The sequence below is a fragment of the Anas platyrhynchos genome, chromosome 3, assembly GCF_047663525.1.
Source record: "Anas platyrhynchos isolate ZD024472 breed Pekin duck chromosome 3, IASCAAS_PekinDuck_T2T, whole genome shotgun sequence".
In the NCBI taxonomy this organism is placed as follows: Eukaryota; Metazoa; Chordata; class Aves; order Anseriformes; family Anatidae; genus Anas; species Anas platyrhynchos.
The window spans coordinates 86,131,996-86,151,226 of record NC_092589.1 but is presented as its reverse complement, the minus strand read 5'-3'; the positions used below and the strand labels follow the sequence as shown (position 1 = coordinate 86,151,226).

The 19,231-nt window shown below is 37.0% G+C and overlaps 1 protein-coding gene across 3 annotated transcripts in view; it reads left to right on the top strand.

The window, feature by feature from the left end:
- Positions 1-19,231, top strand: part of BCKDHB (branched chain keto acid dehydrogenase E1 subunit beta) — a 122,545-nt gene that overhangs the window by 6,043 nt on the left and 97,271 nt on the right. For all 3 annotated transcript variants that reach the window (XM_038177175.2, XM_038177176.2, XM_038177174.2), the window contains exons 4-5: positions 14,609-14,742; positions 15,424-15,579. In XM_038177175.2, coding sequence (XP_038033103.2) covers positions 14,609-14,742; positions 15,424-15,579 — 290 coding nt within the window. The remainder of the gene's footprint in view (positions 1-14,608; positions 14,743-15,423; positions 15,580-19,231) is intronic.

The following is a 19,231-nucleotide window of genomic DNA, read 5'->3' as shown; positions in this document are numbered from 1 at the left end:
ATTTGTAGTGAAATTTTTGTGAAAGACATTTGACACTTTGGGCATTTTTGAATGGAACTCCTTTAAAGCATGGGAAACAACATGAGAAATGGTAGAAGTATTTATATCAGCATTCAAAAAGGGCCAATGAAAGCTAATATTGGTGTTTGATCAGAAAGGGTGCTGCCCTCTTCAGTGTAGAAGAACTAAGCTTATGTTCCATGTGATTGTACAATAAAATGGGTGGGTATGTAAAGTGAATGGACAAATTGAGAAGCTGTCTCTTCAGATTCATTCAGACCATTGCCAAGATTGTATATCCTAGAGGAAAAGTGTCTTTGCTAGTAGAGAGAAACTTTAAAAGCTTTTTGATGTGTTCCTATCTTAAAAAAAAGGTTTCTTCTACACATTATGAAAAGATCTTCTTAAGATCCCTTTCTGTCTTGCAGATTCTAAGATTTAGGTCTTGCTGAGAAATGAACTGAAGATGTCGATAGTGATTGAGACAGAAGGTAGTGGAGAAGGCATGACAGGAGAAATAAATCAGTTCTTTATAATTCTTCTGATGAGGTACCCATAAGTACATGGTGGCAGTGTCTGAACTACAAATTTGGATAGAGAGAGAAGTCTGAAGATAAGAGGTGAACTTAAGAATTGTCCACGTAATGGTAATTCAACTTTTTGTAAGGCAGGTAAGATGGCACAAGAACTTTTGGCTTCTTCTCTAATAAGGAAATCCTCTGGAAAACAGGCAGTGTCTGGAGAGGAAATGGCAAAATGAACTACAGGACGTACTGAAAATCTAGTTACAATGCTTAGGAGAGCCAGGAAGGACTGAAAGCACAAAAACTGAAGGAATACAAAACTTCAGCAGGAGCGTGGCTCCCTGTCAGCTTTCTCTTGGAGATGAAATAAGTTCTGGATGCAGTGCTTGGTTTATGCAGAAGCTAGTCTGAGTAAAATAAAGAGGAATTCCAGACTATTGATGAACAAGTAACCTCACGGATCTTGCCTGTACAATACAGTTTACATACTTCCTGGCTTTTCTTTCCCCACCTACCTCATGCATTTATCATCAGCATAATAATAGGAGATGCAAGTGGCACAATATGAGGTCGCGTCTATATGTTGATATAAAATACGATGGAAGTAATGTTTTCTTTTTCAGAGTGCTTTTTGCATTTCTGTAGATAATCAAAATCACTAGGTGGCAGTCTATGCCTATAAATATGTAGACTTTCACACAAATTAATAGTTCATTTTAAAGCATATTATAGATGTGAATGTCTAATTATCATCTAATACTACAGTAGGGAGAATTTAATACTCAGTTGTAGTACTATACAGGTGGTGCTTCCTATCCAGACTGTTACTCAAGTCTCTCTGGACAACAGGTAAAGAAGAGGAAAAAACTTTTAGAATAAATCATCATTAAATCTGAAACTTTTTTTTTTCCTCCAGAAAAGCCATTTAAACTCTGCGTATAGTGTTAATACCAGCACAGCTAGAGACCTGTGCTAACAAGCAAAAGAAGTGCAGCTCATTGACTTTGTAAGGAAGTAAATCCTAGTTTTTGATCCAATGAATTTTTGACATGCTACAAATAATTTTGTTTGAAATGGTTTAATTGAGGAATCATATGCAAACAAGTCAGCGAGCAGAAGTTTCTTTTCTGCAATAGCTGTAACCTAGGATACTGTGTTTCTTCCTGTACCTCTTATGCCAACATCTGAAATAGGCCAATTCCAGCTTTCTGGCATCGTTTGCAGCTCATTATTCTTCTATGGATTTTTAGTATGTTTTACATGAACCAAATGCTTAGAAGTCAGTTGCTGTGTAATCCTCCTTCCTGAAAATGAGTAGACATCTGATTTATTTATTTATTTATTTATTAATGTGGAAAGTGCATTTCGGAAAAGGGAAACAAAATAATCTTGTACAGTTTTTTTCTTTGGCCTTTCCCTTAGTTCTTGCACACTGGATGGCATGCTCTGATTTCTTTTTCCTTTCCCCATCCCCTCCTTTTGATTGTCAGCATTTTGCAGAGGTTACACACTCTAACCTGCAGAATAGCTTTATTGAAAAAGTAACAAATGTCTGCTGCTCCATACTCCTGCTGTTTGGGGATGTTTCCTGTCTCTAGAGGAAAGATGTAAACTGTATGATTCATAGCTGGTTGCCTTGCCCACTGTATTTTTGTAGCGTTGGTAATGTGTGCAAACTTTTAAAATTGTTTCCTTTAAAGGGATGTACATTTGCTCTTTTGAATAAAATGTTATCTGAACGAAATAGCTGTACATTTGTCTTTGAGTCTGCAGATGGATTTGAAATAATGATTCTTAGAGTGTAAATACATGTGCCTGGTTGCTCTGTTTGAAGTGTGAAATAGAATTGCAGCGTGTAAAGATCGGTATATTAACTCTTTCCCTTGTTCATTCCACATTACAAAAATACAGAACAGATCAAAAGTAAAGAAATGAGAGGAAAAAATGGAGAAAGTGGACAGAAGTAAAGACTGATAAGCAAGAATAGCAGAAATAGAGATTGAGAAGACATGCTACTCATAAGAACGCCAGAGCAGTCTAAATGGAAACTCCAAAGAAAGGTCCTCTTAGCCTCATGTGGCCCAAAATGAAGATTTTGGGAAGTTCATGTAACCAGAGGAAATACAGTGTTGAAATGTAATTATTTCATTGATCTGTTAGAGCATATAGGCTTGTTTTATAAATTATCCTTTTATGTTTTATTATACTGATGCATCTATAAGTGAAAATAAAGTTTGTAGATTTTTTTCATCCAAACCAGACTTAAAAAATAAAATATTGTGAAATGAATAGGAAAAAAGATTGTAAACAGTGATTTGTGTCGTTTCAATTTGTCCAGGGTATTTTCTTGCAAATTGGAAAATTGCAGAAGAAAAATAAAATCAAGCAAAGGAGTAGTACTTGTATTGAATCCCGTGGGCGCAGGGGGAGTTGAATCAAAGATTTCCCCTGTGGAAAATTTCAGACACATCAAACAGCAAGTGACTTAACTGCATATGAAACCACAGTTATAGAAAGAAAATAACATCCTTATGTGAGGATGACCTAGCCACATCATTCGTAATCGGCTGGATGCTTTAAAAATGATTTTATTTATCACTTCCATATTTGTTTTCCTCTACTTTCTGCCTGCCTTACAGAATTGGATCCCTGAAGGACAGGGTATGCTTTGGGACGATCTAAGTGCCAAGGCTGGTCTTAGCCTTCAGTGGTGGAGATTCTGTGGCTTCCCTACACACACTATCCCAGTGCAGGATTATTCTTACAGTTCAAGGCTTTTTCTTATCAGTAGGTATTCTCTGGATTCTGGTTGCTGCCACTGAATGATACGGACCATCCAAAACTGAATACATTACTCCGCTTGGGTCTTACCAAGAAAAACAGGATTGCTTACAGCTTTCTGTTGATAACATCTCGTGATAATGCTAGCTTGTCCTGCAGCGCTGCTGTTTATTTCCAGTGTCTGACCCACTGTAATCCCAGGATGTTATTCTGCAGATCTTGTGTCTAAGGTATAAGCTTCTGGGTGAGTTTTCAGGGAACACTTCATTCTCAGTAAATGAATGGTTTGTTTATAGTCCAGCAAAATATTTCAGGAGGTTTTGTTTATCTGGCCCAGGAGGTGGCTGTACCTCACCATGCCCAAGACATGCCAGCATTTCTAAAATTGTGGTAGTCATTCTTTGGTGGAAAGTGTTTACTTAGACACAAAATATTTTTATGAGCTTATGAGCTGCAAAAACACACTGAAGGCAAACTTTGTTTAAATGAAATACCTATGGGGAAAATCTGGATGAGAAGATAAAGCTGACCCCAGGTTCTTATGGTATTTGCTGAAGTTTCTTGGCTAAGGATAGGATATGCTTTAGAAATTGTTTAATGTCCTGACAGCTTTTAGAAGGTTCTTCCACCATTTCATGCTCCTGAAGCTGAGCAAATAGAGGTAGATATACATTTATTTTTTTTTAAGTTCTTGTAGTGTGCTTCCAAAATCCATAAAATACCTTGAAATGTTTTTATTGTGACAGATTTTTTTTTGTTAGTCACTTCAGGCAGTTGGTTACTGTGGAGACATCACAGCATGTTACTGTCCAGGGAGTGGAGATCTGTCGGTGGAGGTTCTGGGTCTGTTCTCATGGTGCCAGGCGTTGCACTGCATGGTCAGAAAATAGCTGAAAACAGCAGGAATAGGCTGTTTAGGGCAAGTAGTGTGGTGCATTAATGCCTCCTGCAAGCTGCTACTGGTTGGATATTGTTGTAGCTGGTGGGGAGGTGCTCTTTTTTTTTTTTTTCTGTGAGTTTCTTTTAATCAATAATCGTGGGGCCTTCTGCATCCTGTAAGAACATAGCAATAAGCTGTTACAGTGAAAAGAAAAACTCAAGCTAAAGTAGCATGAGAAATGTGGTTGGGGGTTATTGTATAAAGAGATGGATATTGAATGTTTTTTTTTTTTTTGCCTCAGAAGCAGACCGCAAGGTTATTGAAGAAGCACTCTGCTACCTCTTTTATGTTAGTTCTTGTCCTTACTGACATAGTGCATGTGGTTGAATGAAGCAGTTGGGTATTTTTGATGTGTCAGACTTAAGCTGAGGGTGGAAAATTTTATTCAGAGTTAAAAATGACTCGTTGGTATACATAGATTGAGTAAAATCTAGGAAATCTGGAGTTCGGTTATCCTTCTATCATTGTGGATAGATTTAAGCAGATAATTCTGCAGTATTTTTTTTTTTTATTTTTTTTGCCTGGTTCGTCCAGAGCAGTTTGGCAAGATTGGGATTTTGTTCTGATTTATAACAATGTCTTTGAACAGTAACATCTGGAGAACGTGTTCCAGACTCATTACACAATAGTACATTTTGTTCATTTTCATCTTAAATAGCCAATTCTTTTCTTAAGATTTACAGCTAGGAAAAGAAAATATATTTGAGAATTTGGTACGGTGTAGTATGTACTTTCACACTGTATATTGATGGGATATTGATATAAAGAAATAAAGGTCAGAGCTGAATATTTTGTTTTTAGCTTTGCTTTTGATTTTTTAAATTGTTCTGATGGTGTTCAGATTGTGAAAGCAATGAATGTTTTGTCAGAGACTCGCTAATTTTTATTGTGATTCGCTTTATATGTTGTAAATCCGAGGGAGAGATAAGGATATACTTTTTAATAGGAGCTCCGGGCTCAATATCAAGTTGTAAGAAAGCTATTCTAACACATTTTTAAGATATCTCAAGATACGTTTCTGGGCAAAAAGTATGCACTGCTGCTGAACTCCATCAAGATGGAATTTTCCACTTCATACAGTACTTGCACTGAAATGTTTAAAAATCATATTGGAGCAATACCGTGTCAAGGAGGATGAAACTTCACTCGTCAACAATGCAAGATGGATTTTATGGACGTAACTAGTATTTGCAGTCTGTATCGATACCAGCTCTTCCTGCGTATTTTTTTTGGCCATGTCTCAGGTGTCAGTCCTGATGCCTTTACTATTCCTTAAGTGGACTTACGTGATTCTCGGTTTCCTTGGTTGGTCCTGTGATCAGTCCGACTTCTGTTTCATTTGTACTCATCACGTGGGACTGATTTACTGTTTTTTCTGCCTCTGTGGTTGGTGATGAGAGCGCGGTAATTATCACCGCTTCAATTTAAGAAGGTGCTGCAGCCTTTTTTACTGGGGGTGCAACACTTTGAGTTTTCTTTCATGTAATTTGTTAGAAGCCTGGAAGGGTCAAACTGCTCAAGACCACTGCCTGTGAGTCCAGTCAAATGTCTAAGCACCTTTGTGACAGAAGCACGTTGAGGAGCAGGTTAAACTTAATTTAACTTGATTCAATCTCATCTTCTAGTGACTAGACTGACATAACACAGTGCCAATTCATTATAGAAAATCTAGAAAAATCTTTCTGTTAATTTGTAGAAACATTGACCCCTTGTCTGGCAAGGATTTTTCACTCTCATATGGAAGCACCAGTTATAGATCAGTTCATTGATTTTTCTCATGCACATGCTTTGCATTACCTGTGAGATGCCTGTTTTTCATTAATTACTGCAGATGACTGCTCATTCAGTACTCCTGATTACTCTTTATCAGCATTAAATCTCTGCTTTTGGGCTGAGAACAGTTGCATCACAACTTAGGGTAGAGACAGCATGCTTTCAAACTTTCATAAAATATTTCTACGCTACTGATACTAATGAGCGTGGGAGAGGCTGCCTTGTATATATCACAATTTCTCTTCTTCCTCGGTTTGTCATCTAGATAGCTTACCCAGCTTGTTAGCACAGAGTTTTCATTACCATGTTTTAATTCTTAGCTTTTTCCTATGGGATAACTTGTCATGTCAGGTAATGTTACAGGTCCTCTGAAAATGCATGGGACTTCTCAAAGCCTCTTAAATAAAGCTGATATACAATAGGTTACACCTATATATAAATGGTTGGTAGATGTTGATTTTAGAGCTTATTTTTTGCAAGTGAGTATTCTGTCATCTGGTATAGCTTTGTGAGTCTCTCTAGTCAGTTATGCTTTTCTGCAAGCATGCTTCTCACAGCAAAAATTTTTGGTGGGTGAGCAAGGATTGTTACTGCTGGCGGAGCACACAAATGCCGCGGTGTGGTTAGGCACAGTGCTTTTTCCTTTAGGCTGGTATAACTTGGTGTATGAGCCGGACGAGCGGAATGTGGGATCAGGAGTGGGCTACCTGCACAGTCATCAACAAACATCAGTTCTGATGAGTAAATCTGCTGCCTTGATGTGAGCTGCTGATAGAACATTTTTCGAACAGCGTGGAGCTGAATCAGTGCTATTTTATCAGCGTCATGAAGTGCTTCCATCAGCAGGACAGGTGCAGACATAAGAAGTTTGGGCAGTCAGCATGTAGCCCTGCTTGGGGCCACTAATGAACCATAGAATAATAAGGGTTGGAAGGAAGAGTCCTTGAAGGTCATCTGCTCCAAACAGATAATCAAAGTAGAGTCAGTTTAGGTTGCTGCTGGTCTTGTCCAGGTGAGATTGGGATATGGCCCAGGAAGGAGTTTATACGATCACTTCGGGCAGCCTGTTCCAGCATTTGGCTACCATCAGAGTGATTTTTTTTTCCACATATATAATCATTTTCCCTTTTTGCATCTTTGTTTCACTTATCACTGTGTACCTGAAAAGAGTCCAATCTTGCCCCCCCTTCTGAAAAGCTTGGCTGCTTTTCTATTATGGAAGGATTAAGTGGCATATAAATTTACTGGCCATTTGAAGTTGATGCAAAAGCTTTGCATTAACCTCCCTGACCTCTCCTTTTCCCACTTGCCTGCTGATAGTTAGATAATATATTTTGTCATTTTTCCTTTACTCCTTAGCTGTTGGTGGGATGCTAGTTTGTCACAAATGGCAGGAAATCTGATGCGGGGTAGAGAGACAGAAAAACAAGTTTACCCTGTGTGCTTTGGGTAGGTAGAGCTGTTAATAAATAATTTTTCCTGGGTCTTCCCTCATCCAGAGAGCTGTAAACCTGACAATTAACTTAATGGTTAATGTTATGTTCATGTTAAGAACAACTTTAAAATTTACAAAGTTTTACTAGAAAGTTTCTTTTCATTGCACTTTCAGTTTAGTTACTGGGCAGATGATAAGAACTTGTAAGAATTGCATAGGATTATAATAATATGAGTGAGGAGGCTGTTCCTCATCCATAGTAACATTTTCTTTACGTTCCAGTAGTTCTCCCAAATCTGATATTGTTTAGGTTCTTTGAGGATTAAAAGAATATACAATAAACATGGTTTTCTTGTAAGGGAGTTTTGGGGAGAGGAGATGAAAATACAGTTTGTGTGTATGGAGCACTTGGAAGAAAAACGTACCATCTTGAGTGAGAGAACATCATGTTGAGAACAATTTGAACTGGAGCTGCTACTTCCAATATTCAGGTCTATTCACGTGTATGAATGCCTTGGAAATAGAAATCAGAGAGGACTTGAAAGGAAAATCTTACTCTTCAGCTGTTTATAATTTCCAATGTACTTGAACTACTTTTCAGAAGTGTTCGTTATTCAGTGGGGCAAAAGAAATCTGGATTGACCTGGAACAGGAATCCCTTAGTTCTTGTTCTTCGCAGCTACCTGTGAAGATGGGTGTCCTTTTCTTTGGGCAGCACTGTGGTCTTTACTGCTTCAGAAAGAGACTTTTATTTTTTAACTAAGTGATTTTTAATTTTTTTTTTCCCAAGTGGAGCTTAACTGAAATTCCTGTAAAAGTGAAACTATGTATGAAGACTTATTTCTCATTTGGCAGTAGTAAATAGAAAAACTTTTGTATGGAGGAAGTTGGGCTGTCATTGCAAAGTAGAGTGCTATAGCAGATTTTGCAACGGCAGAGGAGAGAGCAGATAATGTATTTTACTGCGTGCAAATTTCCTTTCTGACCCATTCTTCCGTCGCTCACAGTTTTGTGAAATGTCTTTTTTTTTTGGTTGGAGCTGTGTCTGATTGCCAAAACATGACTTCTTGGATTATTTAAGGAAAAGGATGGAAAACCGCTATGGAATTAGCTGCTAATTAGTCAAAATTCGAATAAATTTTTCTTTCACCTGAGTCTTGGGACTAGGAAAATCTAAAGGTTGGACAGATTGTGTTAAATTACATTAAGGAATAGATTTAGTAGATGTGCATCTACAAAGAGTCCTAGATATTCTAGGATTATAATAATTCTCCAAGGCACAATTGATTGGAAGTCAGTTCTTTCTACCTGAATTTTCTACACAATCTCCCCAGTGAATAACTGCCAAGAAGCTAGTCTGCTGGGATTTCCTTGGCTTTCCAGCCCTTTATTTTCCCTTGTGCACCTAAGATTGTTGCACTTAAAGACAGAATATATTTAGCTTGTTGGATTCCTTTATTTGACTTCTAATGGGTATTTTTAATGGAAGTTATTGAGATCACAGGGACAAATGAAATGAAGCCTGTATAGATTGCTGATTTATTTATTTATTTTAAGATGCTTTTCTTTAAACAAAAGCGATGTACAAGTATCTTAATAAACAAATGACTCTAAGTAAATCAACAGTGCTACCCAACCCACCCAAATCTTCCAACATAAGCTCTTACAGAGCAAAAGGCTGCAGAGAGCTGGAGCCTTGAGTGATGTGTTAGTATATAGAAGATTTTATACTGTTTGAACAACTCATTTTTGGAGATAAATTAAGACCGGAACATGTTTCATTGCAGATACTGAAAGCTGAAATACTTTTTTCCTGACAGCTTGGAATAAATAAAGAAGAAGCAGGCCAAAACATTAATGCATAATAATCGACTACATATGCCTGTAAACATGTGTTCTGTTAGGTTGCTATGAAACTTCCCTCTTGGAGGAGAAGATGACTGTAAAACTGAGTTAAAGCTGTTGCCCCTTAGGCAGGAGATCAGTGGTAATTTGAACATTTGTGAGGTGCTTAACTCTTTGTTCCAAAAATCACACAGACCAGTCTTGGTTTTATTCAAATAAAAATAGTTCAGAGGGGGAAGAAGGAATCATTTTAAAAAAATGGCTTTTAGTCAGCTACTGCTTTTTTTTCCTCAGTATTTAATCTTTTCAGATTTACCTACTGTGTATTTATTCACTTTCTTAACACACATGCAATCTTTCTGAGTTGTTGGGATGGAGACATGAGGAGAAGCATCCATTTTTCGCATAGTCCCGTGTGCCATCTTGTTTAACTAACTGCACGGACAAGGGCACCAACATGTTCGGATGGCTGGAAGTCGGGATGCTGATCAATCTGGGCAGGTTGATTAAAGTGGACAAAGGCATAACGTCTGTCTGCAGAGGCTGACGCACGTGAGTTCAGATAACGCAGAGGTATTACTGCCACCTGTAGTGAAAAGCCAGCTTGCTGAGTCTGCGCTCATTTGTTTTGAGCTACTTGGCTGACGCAAGTAATAGGGGAAGGGTACGTTTTTGGAAATGTTTCTTCATAGATATAGAAATGAAATATGGAATGACAAAGTATCTCTGGCTTATTTGTTTGAGTTAGATTTCAGCTGAGTGAATGGTTTGCCAAGGTTGATAAGAATGACTTCATCAAAATGATGTCCTTTTCACATTTGAAAAATATGTAAAAATACATAGGGTTTAAATTTTCAGTGTTTAAATATTTTGTATTACTTTTATTAATGATTTTCTTACTGCATATATACAAGCAGGAGGCTAAAGCCATACCATAAAAGTTTTAGTGTTCAGGGAAATTAGTAAATTTGTTTTATCCTAACAATGTGTATATCTTTAATCTTAAAACGCTAGCTTTTATGTAAAAGAAATACTTACTGAAACCCTATCCAAGGCTTGTTTTCCCATCTAATGAAAAGAAAAGGAGTTTTTTAGGCTTTGCTTGTAAGAAGGGGTCAGTATTATTGTTTTACATCTTAAATAGAAAACATTACTGAGTAATGAATCTTATTCATTGAGAATTACTTGACTCTGTCTTTACTGCTTTAAGCTATAGTACCTCAGGGTACTATAGTACCTTTAGTTCTGAAAGCCCAGACCAGGTGGTTCAGGCTGCCCATGTTATAACTGTCATGGTATATTTCGTATTTGCTTTCACTGATTCTCACTTGATTTATTGTACTCCATTGATAGCAGCATACTGCCTCTAATTTAGTATCTCAAAATATTTTCAGCAGTTTTATTGGGATGTCTTTTATATTCAGAATCACAGAAAGGAATATTAGTGTGGTAGACCCAAAATGCTTTTAAATTCATTCATCTACCCAAAATTGATATTAAACAATTATTTTTGAAGTTCTTATAAAGTACTACTTGAAAACTAATTTTACAAGGTTGTTCAAATCCATTTAAATTTCAGGGCAATATATATTTTTTAATAGAACCAATACATGAGGCTATTTCAGTGTACTTTGAAAAATCCATTCTTAAGTAATAAGGGTAGGTAAGCTTTGCATGATTTGACTTTTCCAGGGCAATTCTCAGCAGTCTGTTAACTTTCTTATGTGACTGTACGCACTGCCAGCCTGTTATCCTCTGATCTGTGCTGTGTCCATGACTTGTCTTTCAGCGTGGTGTTTGAGAGAGAGGAATCGTGACCAAATGGAATAGTATACTCCAGAAGAACATGAAGTTGAAATGCAAACTATGTCCTAACCATCCCTTCCCCAGCTACTTACTGTTACACTGGTTTTCAGGCTCCCATGAAATGCAGTGAATTAAAACAAAACAAACAAACAAACAAAACCCACAACATTTTGGAGATTTCCGTTTGCCTGTATATGATCAAAATGCCATGTGAGTGAATAAAAGTGAAACGTGTTGAGCTGCCAATGGACTTCTATGAAGGAGGGAAGTATAATTATGTCTTGGTAATGTTCATGCATTCCTAGCTTGGTAAAATATGAGTTGTTTTAAATTAAACAATCAAAACACCATTGAACGCATCAGTGAAAGAAGGGAAATAAAATGTCAAATTCAAGGCATGCTAGACTGAATACGGAAGAGGGGGAGAGATGTTTGTCAGCTGTTGCAGATGGATGTGGGTCTGGGGACAGCTCTGGAGGCTGCGTGAGAAGCAGGGCTTCCTTGCAGTGGTGAGGCCTGGGGGCAAATATGCATTTGTATAGGTGCTTCATGTTCCTTTTTCCTGGCTAAAAATTACTTAGGCTGAAGAAAGCTGGCTGATCATTGGGTTCTACAGGTCCTGAAAAATAAAAATGTTGATGTTAAATGGCAGCCTGGATTGCCAAGGCTGCTACAGGTGGTATTGATATCCGTGGCATATCTGAGCAAGGCAAAGGCCACGATGCCTGTCAGGGCAGTCGAGGACAACTTGTACAGTGTGTGGTCACCCTAGTTTCAAAAATCATCTTATGTTCTAGTTACAGAATTTCTTCTCATGGCAGTACTTTCCTTCTCTGCCCTATGGATTATTTTTGCGTTCTGCAGAAATGGGGCTAAATAGCCCTGGAAGCCCTTATTCTGTATAGGAAGAGGAAAGGACTGATGTGACTGAAACTTTCCCCTTTTGTCATTTTTTAAAGGAAGAGACACTTCCTGTTTGATTTTTGAACTTTTTTTTTTTCTTTTTGTTAAATTTCTCAGCAGTAAAGCCAAGATATGATTGACGTCTATGGGAAATGACTATAATTGAAGATAATAAAAACAAGCTACATCTCCTATGAGGATCTTCCCCACTTCTGTATTTCCCAGAATATTCTCTTTTTCTCTGGGAACCTTTTTGGGCCGGAGATGTTTTTATGTAGTGATATTGACAGACAAATTGGTAGTTCTAGTAAAGGAAGAATAAAAATAGGCAGGCTAGTCATGTTACTGAGGCACACTAGTAAAATAAATGCCCAGCAACAATAAATGGCAGTGCTATGGAGGTACTGCCATTCAGACTTCCTATGCTATTTTCAGGCTGAACAACTTTTGAGGACATTACCTGCAGTGATCATTTATTACTGTTTTTTCCAGGAGCTGCGAAACGAAGTAGAGATGACCCACATCTGGAAATTACTTAGATCAGCTTGCTCATAAATCTTGGATATGAGAGCTAGTTGGTCTTCCCACTTGTGAAATGTTCTGAGATCTGCAGGGCACTCTGCTCTGATTCAGAGTTGATTGGGATAATATTGGATGGGTGTTTGGCATCCAGACAGCAAAAATAACTTTAACAAAATTATAGCATAGCTTTTGAAATATTTGGAATTAAATTTTAATTGCCGAGCTAGCTGCGGTAACATTCTTCTCGTCTTCTGTAGGAATGGCAATACTAAGAAAGTCCATACAAGTCCCAAGAAATGAAAGCTAGAAATTTCTAGGAAATTAATTTATAGACAAGAAGCAGTACATGTGTCTTAAAAGATCACAGGGATCTGTTTCAAACACAGATTTGTAAGAAATAAGTCAAAGTCATAGAAGTTCAAAATCACTAATTTCAGAAAAAGCACTTTCCCTCAAAAACGACAATTTTTAAGGTGCTTCAAAGTTTCCTCTGTCTTGTTTAGAAAATTGTGGAGTGTCCTGAAATTGTGATAGCCCTTTGTACATGTGATGATGACTTGCATAGCCTCACTGACACTACCAATGTTCTAATATCATTGGATGTTTTTTTTTAAAAAAAAAAAAAAAACAACAAAACAACTTACCTTAATTACCTTTTAATGTTCCTGTTGGGGTGAGAGAGAGAGAAATGCAGATGGAGAGCCAAAAACTAATTCCTCATCTGTCAAACACCAAGGCAAAGTAACCCTTGAAGTATGAAACTCACCATGTAGAGCACACGGACAATGCATGAGCAGTGACAGTGCTATGCTGGGTGATGTGTGAAGATGAAAAACACATACATGAAAGATTTGTTAAATGTGCCTTCCTGTATCATAAATACAGCTGTGGGTAGTGGTTCTGCTTCTATCATCCGTTTCTGAACCCTCCTGTTAGCTTCCCTTTCTCCAGTTTATTAAGTTACAGCTATTGAAACTAGGAGTTTTCGGAGTAATAATTTTTCCTAACTATTAATTCAGTAATCTTTCTTTTATTAGTTACTTGTTTAGTGGTTAGCAAGCTATTGTTTAATTTACTCCATAGCCACTGATGTGCTCCTTGCTCAATTTTTTTTCCATCCAGTTTGAAGTCTTGGCATATTCATGCACAATGCACTCTTGTGGAAACCTGCTGTCCATCTCCCAGTGCTCTAAAAGGAAAATCTAATAGCATCGCTAGGTTCTCTTGTTGGTCATCTGAGAGAGTATGGTACTTCTAGCAAATACTTTTACATATATCTCATAGAAGAAATTTTAATGGTGTTTCGTCTCTCTCCTCCTCCTTGTTTTTAATTTAATGAAATGAACAATTTCATATTTACCTATTAGTTGATGCATATTTGAAATCTGAAACTGTCATAGCACAGAAATACGTCAGAGTTAAAATGCCTTTTTGCACTCTTACAGGGCGGATACAAAACAGAATATTTGATTTTGTCTTGTGCCTTCAACAGCAGAAACAGCCTTTTTTTTTTTTTTTTTCCTCTTGCCTTGGAGATGAACCAAATTATTTAGGAAATGTGGTCTTATCTTACAAAAGGCTGGTTAGACTGGGCTCTGCTTATGGGGATTGTTGGGAGTATACTCTCGATAAATGCCTTTGTACAGCCATGTACATTTGAGTATGGACAGATCATTTTGACTGTCTGGATTAAAAAACAAACAGTTGAGGGAACACTTCTGTACTGTAAGCTTTCTTAATGCTTGTAAGTTATTTTTTATACCTCCTGTATAAACATGGCTATCCATGTTTATCGGTATCTACATCAGAACAAATTATTTTCCTTGAAGTGCTAATAAGAATATTGTACATTACTTAAACTGTTCTTATCTTGCATTTTGTTTCTCCCTGTCTTCCTCTGAGCAGTTACAAATTAAAGTATTCTGATCTGTAATGGATGTTTATGATTGCTACACTTAAAAAGCCCATCTAAAGAGCCATGTGCTTAATTGAAGAGGATTTGTTTATAACTTGAGTATTTCTGGGGCTAGGTTTTCCACTTAGAACCAGTGTATTAAAGAAATTGTTCTTGTTTTATAGGTAAAGATAGAGTTTTCAATACGCCCTTGTGTGAGCAAGGAATTGTTGGATTTGGTATTGGAGTTGCTGTTGCAGGTGCTACGGCCATCGCAGAAATTCAGTTTGCAGATTATATTTTTCCAGCATTTGATCAGGTTAGTACTTAGAGATTTGAATGAAGTAAAATGAAATGTTGTGGCTTTATGTTTAAATTATTCTTCTGTTCACATTAATATTGTTTTATATTTTATATTTTTTTGTATTTTATATATTTGCAAAAATATCCACAGATGTATTACTAATATTTATGCATACTTTAAATAAACTGGAAAATACCAGGGCCAGGTTGAAGTCCTGATTAACTAATGTAAATTAAAGATGTGGTTTGAAACAAATATCTGTCTTTGATTTTATTATTGGTTTTGTGGCCACGTTGGCTTAAGCAGCTTTAAATTCCCCAGCTGTGTCTTCCCCACACCATCTCTCACTTCTCTGTGTGATTGCAGCCAACCACGTGGCCACATGATAAACCACAAGTTTAAATGGGGCTGATGGACTGTCTGGGAATGGGGAAATAATGGGGCTATATGGCTACCCTTGAGGCCTGGGCATTTAGCTTGAACATGCTAAATTACTGGATTGCTTGCCTTGGAAAATGTTTGCCTTTCTACTGACTTAGAGGAATCTTTTGCTTCTAATTTGGTTCTGTGAATTGGAGCATGGAGATGATGATGTATTTACATCTCCTGCATTGTAGATGTTTAATGATATGCAACTAAGGGTATTGGATGCTACTTTTGTAAATGGAAAGGATTTTGTTTTGTTTTCCTTTCCAGATTGTTAACGAAGCAGCAAAATACCGTTACCGCTCGGGAGATCTGTTTAATTGTGGCAGCCTCACCATCAGAGCCCCCTGGGGTTGTGTGGGTCACGGTGCACTGTATCACTCTCAGAGTCCAGAAGCTTTTTTTGCTCATTGTCCAGGAATAAAGGTATGGTAATTCACATTTGACAAAGATTGATTTTGAATGAATCAGAGTAACCAGACTAATGAGTCTGAGTGCAGGCAGGCAAAGGAGGATGGAAGTAAAAAGACACAGCAAAAAATCTGAATATGTTAATTAAGTACTGTTAGAAGTTTGCTATTTATAAAGCTTCAACTGTATTAAGAGTTTGAGAATTTGTAACCATAATAGAAACAAACTTCAGCAGACGTAGCATTTTGTGTGTGTGCTTTTTGCGCCAAAAGCATACGTTCTGCATTTGTTTGGTGTCTAGCATAGTACAGAAATTAAAAACTAACAAATAGGGCTTTCCTTTTTGTTTTTTTTTTTTTTCCTCTCTCTGCATCTGTCATTGAAGCGCATTATAAAATTGATTCATATGAATGATAGTGACAGGACAAGAGATATTTAGTGCAAACTGAAACACAGGAGGTTCCCTCTGAGTGTCAGGAAACACTTCACTGTGTGGGTTTGGCTTAGGTTGCTCAGAGAGTTGGTAGAGTCTCCCTGCTTGGGGACATTCAAAAGGCACTTGGTCCTGGGCAGCCTGCTCTGGTGGTCCTGCTGGAGCAGATGGCCTCGAGAGGGCCCTGCCCACCTCAGCCATTCTATGACTCTGCAGATGATAAATTGGGGCAAGCTTTCAACATGAGAAAGTGGCGTATCTTGAATGTTGATTTTTCTAGCATTTTGATAGATAAGTTTCCTGGTGAAGATAGAGGGGACGGGTCTGTTAATCTCTGATTAATCAAGCACTGTTTGCCAGTTCTCATTTTCTTCTGAGTAAATTTGGTGTCTATGGACTTGTACTTTTGGATTAACTGGCATCCAGTCCATTAAGAAATGACTCACAGCTTGATTAATGTGAAGGTCTTAAGCAAAGTATTTGTATTTGTATGCTGGAAACACGTATTCATTGTTTATATTTTGTTTAAACTTTTGCCTTAATATTATTTCTGTGTTCCAAAATGACAGATATGACTTTTTTTTTTTTTTAATCAGGAGGCCATTTCTACTTGCTTCTCTTTAATTAAATAAGAGTTTGTATTATTCATATTTTATGGCATGTTATTCACGTTTTGTTTCATGATATTTGGGAAAAGGAATACATCTTTTTTCTTTGAGGTGTTTGTATACTAAACTTGAAAATTTTTCCCTATATAGACAAAAGTAAACTACAAAGTCTCTTTCCAGGTAATTGAATCAAAGGGTTTCTCAAGCTTGTTCAAAAACTAGAGTAGTTTATTATGGCACAGAAGAAGAATGTAGACCTGGCATCAGTATCTTAATCTTAGAAAGTGTCTAATATATGTTGGTCTTTGTTGGTCAATCTCAAATCTTCATATTGAACAAAGTGCTTAGGTTTTGTAGTCTTTTGATTAAAACCCCTTTCAAGTTCAGTGCAATCTAATACTACTGTGTTTATTCTTCTGAATAATAATTTCATTCTCTTCTCTCATCTTTGATCTTCCTTCTTTTTCTTTTCTTCATTTTCTTCTTTAAGTGTAAATGTATGTAAGGAAAATACCCTTCCAGATCAACATCATAAACTGTATATCATAACTATACCAAGGATGAGGTAAATTCATGTAAATATGCTGCTGTGTGGCTTGCAAATACTACTGAGAAGAAATGATGGGGAGTGGGGTTGGGAAGTAGCCACAGGAAATGAGGGGAATTCAGAGTTGCTGAAGAGTCTGAAGGAGCCCAGGGCAGAAGTTCCTTGGGTAATGTGCTAAAATACATTGTGGCCATCTCAGTTAAAGGGCATACTAAATTCTGTGGAATTGGTGGAACAATATATGAATTTTGGATGCACACAGAAGTGTACTAGACACTTGAATTTTGTATCTTTGTGAAAACAATGTTGCTTTTTTTTTTTTTTTTGTAAAGCTGCTCATTAATGCAGTTAATGTTTGAAACGGGTACAGCTTCTTTGCTGAAATTGCAACCTATCTCTATTTCATATAAATGTGCTAGTAGTATAATATCAATATTACTCAGTGAAAGCTTTTAGCATCAAAGGTTCAGGCTTTTTTTTTTTTTTTAATGAACAAAAATCCAGCCCTTAATGTATAAATCCAGCAATGCAAACGAAACTTTGGTCCAGATGTACTTGCAGAAGTCCTGTGTCTGTGCACATTTTGTCAAAATCACAGGAAGAAAGGCCACGTATTACAAGCTGGGGAGGATAGGAAATACCTGTTGGGAGGATGGTTTCCAAAACTACCCACTTACTAAGCTCAGGAGTTGATTACTGACTGAAGATTTTTATACTCTGTTTTTTTTAAGTGAAAGCTGAGATTTAGTTTTCCTAAGCAAAAGAGGGTTTGTATGTCTTGGGCTGTTCAAGAGAAGGACTGTAATCATTAGTGCTTACGACAAGGCTTGTTGAAGTGAGGAGGACATTGTTAGATCATTGTATCTTGTCTACTGTTGTAAGGAGGTACATGTATGTCTTAATGCATACAACTGTCTTAAATTATTGTAATGACTTTCTTTTCCATTGGAAGACTGCACCAGGATCTTTGCCATCACAACTAGAAGCTTTCTTTTTTGGTTCCAGCCTAAATTTCTTCTTAACTTGTATCCCTAACTTATCTGTCCTTCATCTTCTCTTTCATGTGCTAAGAGCAATTGTTTTCTCTTTAGTCATTGTTTCTTTTTAGACTAAACAAATCACACTATCAAAGAGATGTTAAACAATTTCCGAAGGTTTTTTGGCATCTGTTTTGATTCATTTTCTTTCAAAACTGTTGATGTAGTCATGAAGTATTCCAACTGACTTTCTAGCAGCAATTTTTGCAATAGCACTAACACTTTCTTGACTACAAGATCGTCTTTTAAGACTGTACTGCATAGTGTCCTAGTTATCCTTTGAGCAAATAATACATTCAGATCCTTCTCTGAATTTCTATTGCAGAGTTCTAAATTTATAACAAAAAATTTAATCTGTAGATGTGCATCTTATCGTTACGTGAACTGGTGCTTTTGACATCATTCTCTGTATTGGTGGTGACAGCGCGTTCGAATAGATTTCATTTCCATGCTCTGACTTAATTTCACAAATGAATACAGTAAATAAAGTCTGTCCTAAAAATGATCCTGAAGGAGCTGTGCTGGAGACATCTGTAAGTCTGACAATTTACCACGTCAAATATTTTTTTGAGTGTTCAAATTGATTGCTTCTCCCTTGCTTAGGAAAATCACTTATCAACTTAATTTGAGGTGATAGCTGATCTGGCTTGTGTTTTGACTCTTCTATGTTGTATTTATATCCTTAAATGTTCTTACTCTCAAAGTTTCTTAAAGCCTTGCAAACTTCTAGTTAGGTGCTAGGTTAACATAACTGTAGTTACATGTTGTGTGTGTGTGCTGTTTTTTTTTCTAATGCTTTCAATCAGAGGTTGCCACTTCATACTTCACAGCTATAAAACGTTCACTAGTAGTCTTGACCCTAAGCCAGCTTTTCTGAGGTGTAATTTAGCTGGCCCTTTTGATCTGAGGGAGTTAAGCCCTCTTGGCTTTTATTTTCATTTAAACTGATGTTTTGGTAATTTTCTGATCATTATTATAATCAACTTTTCCTTAGATTATCCATAATTAACTCTTCTGTTGGAAAAACAAATACATTTTTTCC